General features: G+C 43.1%; 1 protein-coding gene across 1 annotated transcript in view; it reads left to right on the plus strand.

Moving 5' to 3' along the window:
• Positions 1–10,124, plus strand: part of LOC140282169 (mitogen-activated protein kinase kinase kinase 11) — a 46,917-nt gene extending 36,793 nt beyond the window's left edge. Inside the window, exon 10 of the mRNA XM_072376744.1 lies at positions 1,920–10,124. Coding sequence (XP_072232845.1) covers positions 1,920–2,521 — 602 coding nt within the window. The 3' untranslated portion in view covers positions 2,522–10,124. The remainder of the gene's footprint in view (positions 1–1,919) is intronic.
• Positions 10,125–10,859: the final 735 nt, after the last annotated feature.

Raw genomic sequence — 10,859 nt, forward strand, 5'->3', positions numbered from 1 at the left:
AGGCAAAAGGTTTCATGCAGTTGCATCACGGCCAGTGTAGGAATTGAGAACTTTTTTTTTTTTTTTTGTCTCTGCTGCTTTAATTATGACCGTCTTTTTTTGTTCTTATGTATGTGCCCCAGCTTAATTAAAGAGCAATACTATATCACCAGAGTGCTTCTGTAGAGTACATGCTCTTCCCCAGCCGGTGCCGCTGATTTGTTTTTTTAATTTAGCTGAGATTCATCTGCAGTTCCTCACAGAGCGTCTTTCAGGAAGCCCTGAACTGAAACTTGGATCTGGAACTACGCACTTCCTCGACATGTTCCCTCACGATTTGTGCCTTTCTTTTAGAAAGACCCCCCCCCCCGCACACAGGATTATTCAATGCTGCTCGAGCTTTTTTTTTGCATCAAAGCTTTTCTTCAGCTATTTGCATATCTCAGGTAACAGCTGGCCCTCCGTTCCTCACTGCTAACTCTCACTAAGCAGAGCTAGCATCCAATCTTCTGTTGTTTTCGCCCCTTTCAACACAGAGAGGCTTCTTAGATGGCAAAGTTAGAGACGAATGCAAAACATGTGGCAGCCCAGCTGAGGTCAGGCAAAACCCTTAATCTGCGCCCTGTCTGGTCTCTGCTTCAGAGAGTTTTACGTGGAAGTCGAACACTGAGTTAGACTGGAGCTAGATGCATGTGGGCTTGTCAGATATGTGTGAGAAAGCAACTTGTGAAGGACGCATGCATAAAAGATGTGGAAATATCCCGTTCAAAGGTTTTTTTTTATATTTCAAATCATGTGTCATGTCATTATCTGCACATCAGCAGCACAGTCGTGTACAGTATATTCATGTCAACCCCCCCCCCCAAAGACTAATTTGCATTTCTTCGAAGAACTGGCACAGTTTAGAGCTGCAGTGATGTAAGACCTGGTTGTTTTAAGAGCCAGTGGGCTCTCTGAGGCCTGTAAGAGCGGCCTTTGGTAGCATTTCACACTCCGTATTTGGTCCGATTGACTCACAAAGCCTTGGATTCTCCACAGAGAGGATCTCACAGCTCTCAACCCCCCCCAGGTACTGAGCAGACGCGCCTCGCCTGCTCCTCCACTAACAGCCGCAATCTCACAGACCACATGTGCTCCTTATATTAGAGGAACGGAGGCAGAAGAAAAAAAAGCCACGCGTAATTAAACGGCGAGTGTTTTAGCTAAACATCTTATTACATTTATTGACTGTAATGACTCGGGCTAAGATGCATAGACAGACTGCCACAAGGTTGCAGCCAGTGAATGGGAGCCTGAAAAACCCCCGTGAATTCCGAGGATTTCTTCTTTTTTCGGCTGCTCTTATGTGACTCCTGATTGCTCTTTCTTGTCAGCTGAAAAGCTTAGCAGCCTTGGAGAATAGCTGTTGATGTAAATAATGCCATTTGGCAGACACATCACATTTGGAAATAGCAAGTGTTCATTCAGGGTGATTTATTCCAAGTGTAATGTTCTTGTCTCTGCTAATTTACAGTTTGTCTGCTGCGTTTGCAGCTCCGTCAACTAGCGACGCAACACTGTGCTATACCTAATTTAGACTAATTGCATCAACATTCTTCGCTTGTAATTGTTCCTTCTTTTTTTTTTCCTGCCTTAATCATGAACAGTTTCTGCTTTGATCAGCTTCAGCTCACAGGTTTATGGGTTTTGCAGAAGTTTATGCGAGTGGAGAATTCAGCAGCCGTTGGGAAGTCATTTGCTGATTTACAATCAGACTCTTCTCAAGCAAGAGCGTTAAAGACGGAGGGATGAGCATTTTATATGCAGCCTGTTTTTCATATAATTTCCTTGATTAAGGGATGGGGCCAACATTTTTTTCCCCCATTCTTATTTTCATGTTTAACAAAACAAAACGCTCTCTAAATTTGATTTATTTTGGTTTTTTTTCCCCTTCCTCACAGTTTTGGACTTGCCCCTGTGCCAGGACACACAGGACTCTGAGGACAAGGCTTCAGTGCCCTACTTTCTCCAACCCAGCCCTGCCCTCTGGAGCCCCAAAACCCGCCGCCTTGAGGTCAGCGTCATTCCCCGGCCCCGCCCTTCTCCCATCCGGCCCCGCATCGACCCCTGGAGCTTCATCTCTGCGGGCAGCAGGAACTCGGCTGGCGGCCGCAGTCCAATTCGCTCGGACAGCAACCCTCTTGGATATCAGCCCTCGCCCACCAACCCCTTCACCAACTGTGACCCCTTCCCCTCTCCAGACTGCGACCCCTTCACCCTCAAGGCGGATCCCTCCAGTGGCTCGGACGCAGCGTCACTCTTTGATCCCTTCTCTGCTCCTTTTCCCACCTCCCGCTCTGCCCCGTGCTCTACCAACGGCTCCCCCACGCTGCCCTCCTTCCGCCTAGCGCCCATTAACCCCTCCAACTCGCCCCTCATTGACCTTGACTGGGCAGCCTGCAGCAAGCCTCTGGATGTGACCAAAGAGAGGGCTCACCCACGAAGAATACTGGGGCTCAAGCCCTTCAAGTCCCCGACGCAACTCAGAGACGACAGGTTCTAAATCCAGCCTTGCCCCTGGCTCATTCTCATTACTGGATTTTAAGAACTGCAGTCGTAACCACAGGAATACAGCCCAGGACCGTTACCACTACTGCCTTCCATTATAAAGAGGATTTGGAATCTTTATAGAGAAAAAAAAACAGTGGGAAGTTGCCCCCATGGGAGCACCAATCACGGCAGGCCTTATTTATGCATCAGCCTGCTGCTTTGGAAACTGGAAAGCCAATGAACGGTGGTACAATGAGTTGTGGGATAGCTACCTGTGAACCAATAGCTTGTGGCCCGTTTCATTCTTCCTGTCTATCCCTTTTACTCTTTCCCTTTGAAGGAGCAGGATACAGATCACAAGTCCCATCTTCAGATTCTATCAGAGCGCTCATATCACCTGCTTTCATCTCCCCCTACCTTTGAAGCATTGTGACAATGCAGAGGTGGATAAGGCGGCTCGCACAGCTTCATCTGCCTCTACCTCTCTGTAGACTCAAAGCATTCAGGACAATGGAAAATTGGAGTGCCTTATTTTGTGAAGTGTTTTTCATATATATCTTTTCATGGTTCCTTGAGCGGTTTAATCTGGCGCATAGGTAAAATGCTAGGAGTTTGGCCTAAATTTGCAAACCAGCTTAGCACTGCTTTGTTAAAGGAGAAAAAAAAAAAAAAGCAAAAAAAAAAAGTCTTCTGCGTGTGCGTGTATGTCTAGACTCATTGTTCAAGGAAAGCTTACTGTGCCTGCTTGTTGCATTATGGGAGAAAGCACTCGGAGAAGATATTCTAGGCCACTTGTGAATTTCAAGGCAAAACTATGTTCCAGGCATTCCACTTGGAGGCAGATAACATTCCAGTCACATTCCCCAGGAAATGCCAGGGATTGGACAGATTCATTCGGCTGGCAGGCGACACAGCACAGGAAACAAGTCGGGGAGCCCTCTGCGTCCCCTTCGTATGCCAAAGAATGCCACTGCGAGTGTGTCAGGGCGAGCACAAAGGGCGTTAGCAAATAGGTCGCTTTTACCTCCACGTCGGGGCAGAGTGGGATGAAGGGATTTGCATGTGGCGCGGCAGAGATGAAGCTGGGACACCCGCAGATATAACTGACATGAATACACTTTCCAGTAGTTTAAAAAAGAATGTTTAGATGTTGCTCATTGTGTTCTTATGAGGGTGGTTCAGCCAAATTCACGAGAGTTTGCAGATGCAGTAATCCTGCGGCATTCGTTTGATTGAAATTTTCAGACTGTGCGTCTGAAAGATCTCACAGTTCACTCACTTCTCCCCTCTCCCGATGGAGACAAGCGAGCCCCTTTCCAGGCTTTTATCGGACCAGCGGTTCATTTTGATTAACTGAATCTGAATAAAAGTGAGCAAGAGAGATTTGTGACTGAAAAAAGACTTCTTTTAGTGTCGCTGGCCAAAACGAAAACAATCAGACCTGCTCCTCGTTCATTAAGACCTTCTGTCTGTTTTGTACAATTCAGGCCTTTAGAATTTATTTAACTTTTTGACTTTGATCATGTTGCACCTGAAAGGTCTCTTGCTCCAGAAGATTTATACACACACACACACACACACAAAAAGAAAGAACCTCCTGGTAGGTCCAAGTTTTGAAAGCACTCAAGTCAAGCTGATGGATTTTCTCAGTTGGCCTGATCAGAGACATTTTAACATACTGCCAGCTACAGTTCCCTCTTTCACATTTGTCACCATGACGTTGCTAGGCAACTGGCTGAGGCTTTCTAAAATCACTCTTCCTGGCCAAGAAATAAAGTCTCCCGTGTAACCCAGTTTGGAAACTACAACTCTTAAGATTAAGACCAAGGTTTTGCACTGATTAGATTCCAGAGATGCCGATTGATGAGTTTTGTTGCTTCTAATAGTTTCATTTAATTTCCAGACTAGATTCGATCTTCTCATCCAGCTCCTAAGAGAACGAGCGTGTGACCCAGAATCATTTTTTAAAAAGTTTTTTTTTTAATAGTCTTTTTAAAATATCCATCATGAAATGCTGCACTGCAGCTTTTAAAAGTGGTTGTTAACTGTGATGCTACACACGCAGTTTACAGTTGGGGATTGACTGTAGAGATCTGGAAATATGTCATCCTCAGCAGACCAGAATGTGCTTTTGCCACAAATGAAGAACTCACCATGTGTTCACAGTCATCACCATCCTGCATGCCAATTGTAGCTTCATTGGGCACTTTCCAATGGATTTTTGTATAGACCCTCTGGGAAATGGATGGCGTTTGGCAGGTTTAGGGGAAGTTGCTACAGCAGCAAATTCTTCCTAAGTCTTGGCGTGTGTTGACCGTCACAATCTGATGATGCACGACAGTATCCAGGAGTGGGTTTTTTTTTCTTTTTCCTTTTCTGAATTGCAATCAGACGGCCACCAAGCGTGTAAGCGGCCGAAAGAGACGCGCCTACTTCCAGCAAAAACCCCATCCTGTTAGCTGTGGACTTTATTTGAACATGACAAAGTACAGACGACGATTGGCTTCGTCACAGCCGCCGTGTCACGGGAAGGCGATAACAGACTTGTTCCGATGCAGAGTGAAAGCTTTGCGATTAGCCTAATAATCCAACTGCCGTCGGAGGAAGCAGGTAGAGGTAATTAGCCTCTTGATAAGAACAGGTAGCATTCAAGCTTTCAGATATTGGGTTAATTAATGTGCCTTGACGGGACCAAAATACCCTGCGCACTCTGGGCGAGGTGGTGAGTGGCTTCCTGTTCCAGCTCACATCTCGATGCAAGAAGTTCCTAATGCGGAAAGTTTCAAAGAACGCTCTCTTCCTCCTTTCCGTTTCTTTGTTTCTCTGTTGCCACTGGTTACAGGTCCCAACTGGACTTTCTCTTCATCCTCAATGCAAAGGTTCGTCCTTGGGCATAAATAATCTGCTCTAGAAAGATACAAAAACTGCTACATTAGGAAAAAGGTTCAAAAGTGGTGGCTGGGTACTCTTTAGTTGCAGCATAAAAACCCTTCAAACAAAACTTATGCATTGACACAAAGCTTTTTAATTTGACTAAGTGGCTTGAATATACCCAGAGGCTTAAAAAGCTACACTCGCAGAGAGGAAATGGAGGAAAGCCCAATAGTCTGAACACAGAGCTAAAATCTATCCCACAGTAAACAAGCCAGAGACTAATAGATTGGCTTGTCTAAAGCTCGATGTTGACCTCCTGTCATCACCAGGTCTTAAGCGCTGTGGATCCTCTTCATTTTGATCTAAACTGTGAGCTTTATTATAGCAGCAGCGTTCGCTACCTTCCTTCAATCTCTTGTCTTCTCCCCCAGCAATTTGAAAATAAGACGAGCGAGGAGTTATTGCCTTGTCTCTTCATGTTAGCTCTCACGAACACGAGCCATCTCCTCATAGTCATTACGCTTGCGTTGCTGTTACAGTCAGCAGAGCTCAGCAAGAAAAAGAAAAGTGTAACAAGGAAACCGAGATGGTTGAAACATTTGGTATTGAAGTATCCTCTTCAGCCTGTCATTCATGACTGGGTTAAACTTCTGGTCATAGTTCTCTTGAGCTGGTGAGAAACCTTCCTGCGACAGCGAAGTAGAATGACTCAATGCTTACGGTTTCAAACAAAAATATTCCTACCTCAGATCTTAAAGTGTAATCTCAGTCTGTCAAATTTGCAGTTCTCTAGCTGAGGGAGTAAACGAGACGCATTTTAGGCTCCCTTCGACAGTTCTGTCTGATTCTTGGTTTTGGCTGTCAGATTTGGGAAATGTAGCTGCCATTTGTCTGTGTCAACTGACAGCCAGCACTCCAATAACAAAGTCTTGATGAGTATTATGTGGCGCTCTGCTCTTCCAGGCAGCGCCCCATCCGTCACTACAAATCACCGTCCTGAGTACAGACTGACAGGTACTGAATTCCCTACACGGCCTAAGCAATGTCTGGCCACCCGCGAGCTGCTCTCAGCCCTGTAGTGGCAGGAAGCAGACTTGATTTGATAATCCTAATTCAACATTCATGCCAGACCATTGCCCCTAATCAGAGAATGGCAAATGGTCAGTGCATCACATGAATAAAATCTAATCAGACGGCTCAGTGGAGAAAACAGAGGTCCTGACCCCTCATCACGCCAAGAGGCTACTTGTGAGTGGTGTTTGTGTTTTTGAATTTCAGTTAAAAAGCCAGAATAAAACATGTGGCAGGATAGTTATTAATTGGCTTTGTGAAGGAGTTACAGAGGAAAGTGCTGCCTAACACAGCTATCCATTGGGTTATACATGCTTAAAGCTTAATTTGGCTTTGTAAACAGTATGTTTACATGCAGAAATGTTGTCTAATTTACCCCGATTAAACCTTTGATTTAGCTGTAGAGGTGACTTCATACTATTGAGAGAAAAATACTGGTGTCAGTACCTTAAAAACCTTCTATGTCTGTAATCTTAAAGCCAGAACTAGCCTTACCTTGGTAATAAAAATCTGTATCAAGTTTAACACGAGACCATACCAATTTGTGTCTGTGCGAAGATACAAAACAGACTAAACACGCCTAATGGCTTTCAGCCAAGTCATTCAATACAGTGCTACTCAATAAAAAGTAACTAAACTGGTGTGAAGTATTAAAAAAAAACAAAAAAAAAACAAAAAACCTTTTCCTGCTTTTAAGAGGAGCTACTTAGCTAGCTAGCTTGAGTTTTAAAACGCTTAGCTGCAGCCTTTTCAGCTAGCTTCCAAGCTAGCTAACCTTTAACAGCTGCCAAATCAGCCATGGTAATATAAAGCTTTTCATGTTGTTGTTTTTTTTTACCATTCACCATCACATTTTCAATTTATTTACTTGTTTCTGGCCCTCATAGTACAAGTCTTCCTTCCTAATTAGCTCAGTCGAGAATTTTTCTGACATTCTTTTCAGTTTCAGTTTGACTTTCGTTCCATCTTTCAGTTTCTTAAGACTATGCAGAGATGATATCTGATTCACTTCTATGAATGTGTGAAAGCAGCCACAGGGGAAATGATATAAATCAAAGCGCTACATGCAACAGTGACAACGTGGTAGCGAGTGATGCTGATGGAGGGCGAATATCTATTCACAGCCTTCTGGGTAAACTAACCAAGCTCTGGAACAGGAATATATGAATTTTGTTGCTTGGGGGGAAATTGAATATCTCATTTAATAGTCTAAAGGCCAGACCTTAACTGGTGACTCCGAATAGCAGAGCACTGTGTGCATGTAAACATACCCATTTTTCGAGTGTTTAACTTTAAGAAACTCAGGAGTTGGCTTCATTTCTTCAAGTACTGCAGCTCCAGTTGAAGCACATTTTCTCCACTGAGAAAATTGGAAATCCATTCAATAAGGCTGGAGGAAAATAACCCCCACAAGTTTAACATGTTCTGGATATACTTTATTGATGAAATTTCTACCTTGACAGGTCACTGTGGAATAAATCCTGCAATGTAGAAATGGGTCTGGCATTTCGGTGGCTTTCACCCCATTTGCCTTTGCTGCCTTTGCTCACTTCAGCTCAATTAAGTGCATGTTACGAATGTGCCTGGTTTTCAGCCTTGTTTCAGTTGGCTCACAGCTAGTTGTTGGAGCACAGACGCACATTATTACTTGCTCTGGCTCATATTAAACTGAAACACCTGCCAGACCTTTGTTAGACATTAATAGGTCAAAACCAAATGATCAAGTGTGACCTTTCATCGACTGAACAGGAATTGCACATCCCTGTAGGGATGTGGACAAAAGCCCTGGCTGTCTCTCTAAAATTGTGAATATTATTCCTAATTCTTTCAGTGCGTGCACCCAAGGTCACCATCTGCTGTCCTTTTTTCTCCACTAATAATGAATGAATGAATGAGGGATGAAAGAAAGACCAGTTGGCTTCCAAGACCGCAGAGATGGCTCTTGCAGGGAGCTTGCCGCTGCGTTTAGAAAATACACCGATTTCTGTGAGGTTATTAAGTCCGGAGCCCAAATACGCTTCCATTCCTTTCACTCGACAGCAGATGATAGCCCCGTGCTTGTGATTATTGTTCCGTCTCGCTATTGACAATTACCTTGCGATCGTCCGCGAGCAGAAGCCATTCAGTCTGTAAATTTCTAGAGCGTTGAATGAGTGTGCAGCAAATCAGCTGGTTTAGCGAAGCAGCCTCATGTCTCAGATACTGAGGGTGCAAAATGACTTATCATTGTTTCCTCCAGTGTTTGTTGATCAATTGAATCGATTATATTTTTGGCCATTTTGTCTGAATCTCTCGATGTCTCAAGATGTATCAGCTACCTCCTATATGCAGTAGTAAAGTATGAGGCCTTATTCAGATAACAAAGTCCCCTAAGCTTGATGATTTAGCTACTTTTTAAGCTAAGTATCAGCTTGGCCCGATTAAATGCCAGCAAGTCTCTTATGTGTTGGATGCAACCATGACATGCAGGCAGGAGCCGTCAGTCCTGTTGTAAGAAATCGGTGTTCTATTTTTCGAACGCTTACATTGCTGAACTACTGACATTTAACAAGATTGACTTCTAAGACATTTAAAATTCAGGGGAGAGTGCTTGATTCAGGCTTGAGTGTATTTAACAGTGGGTGGTCTCTGTCAGGTGCTTGAGGTTGCTGAACTGTAAATGATCCACAAAGGCAGTTTAAAATGGTTTGGATTGTACAAATCCCCACAACTCACTGGTCAAATGTTCCACTCACAGCATCGCAGTACAGTAAAAGGCTCTTCCTTCACAGCTTCCTGCCAGCCAGCTAAGACCATTCACAGCATTTATTTACAGAGGGAAAAGGGAGGGGGGGGGGGTATATTTATGACTGGCTTTCTTATAAACACTGGATTAAACTATTCCTAAATGGCAATGGACGCAGTCTACATTAGGATGATGGATTTATTGGTTCATGTGAACACATTTTCTAGGTTTTCACTGGAGTTTTTAAGATGCATGTATGGGTGCTTCATGTAAGGGGAAATTAACATTCCACTTCTCCAACTCGACCGTACCTTTATGAAAAGGATTTCTCTGCAGGCTCCAGTATTGTGAAGCAGAGGTTGAAGCGAATTGCCTGTGAAAGCTTGAAATCTGGCCCCGTGTGTACATTCCAGAAAAATCCCAAACCTAAATTGCAGCCTATCGTTCCCTTGGGGCACCCATACTGAAATTGTATGTGAATGAAACTGCTAGACGAAGACGAGGGCTTTGTGGCTACCTTTAATGTAGCAGACAAGCTCAACCTCTCTGTCCAAGTTATCTACATGCTTTTATTGTAATTGTTCAGGATTCATTTCCATGTTTGTTTTGTGTTTTATTACAGCCTTGGCCGCGCGATAACACAATCGTGACATTGTCCTGGTGGCCATTTTTACATCTCTCAGAACTGTCTCTGCTCATGCGAGTTGCAGGTTTCGCAGACCTTCGGGCTTTGGAAATACGTTATTGTTGCATCTATGTGAAATCTCGCACTGGGCTGGGCCTAATCAACTGTTTTTACTGTGTGTCAAGAGTATTATTTCTGTATACAGTATGTGAAAAATGTTTTTATTTCTCTTGACTATTATAATGGGTTTAACCTGTGGAGAAAAAAAAAAAAGCAAAGGAAAAAGCTCAAAAAGACCAAATAAATTGTAACACTCCTGAATCTGTGGTGTTCTTTTTCCATTTATTTTATTGACATATGCCGATTACAATAAAAGCAATCTCGGGACACTTCACAAAATTAATTTAAAATGAATTCAATCCAGTTAGAATCCAATTCAACCCAACTGATTTGTTAATTCAATCTAGTTCATTTATAATACATTTCAATCCTGGTAAATACAATTCATCATAATCTAATTCTGGACAGTTCATAGCATTCTTATTCATTCTTATTATTTATATAATTTCCTAATGATATAAACTGAAATGGATCAATCCAAGTTTTAACCTAATTCAGTCCAGCTCAATCCAATTTGATCTAATTCAGTCCAGTTTAAACCGTTTAATTATAATACCGTACATTTCAGGCCAATTAGTCTAATTCAGTCCAATTACAATCCTATTTATAACCCAGTTCTGTCCAACTCAACCCAACAAGAGTTGATTTAGTTCAATTCAATCCAGTTTATTATAATCCAGTACAATTCAGTTCGATTCAATTAATTATTGATCTAGCTCAATCCACTGTGAGCTATTTCAGTCTGTTCTTTATATTATTATAATGCAGTGCACAATTGAGTCCAATTTTTCGCAATTCCTGTTATCAAATCAAATTGATATCAGTTCACTCTATTGAACCATACAAACCCCCCCCCCAACACACACACCTTAATCCTGAGCAAGCACAGGGCAGCGAGGGATACTGGAGCAGAAGAACTCCATTTTAACTGGCAGA

This window comes from Leuresthes tenuis, unplaced genomic scaffold (genome assembly GCF_036924035.1).
Source record: "Leuresthes tenuis unplaced genomic scaffold, fLeuTen1.0.hap1 SCAF_22, whole genome shotgun sequence".
Taxonomy (NCBI): Eukaryota; Metazoa; Chordata; class Actinopteri; order Atheriniformes; family Atherinopsidae; genus Leuresthes; species Leuresthes tenuis.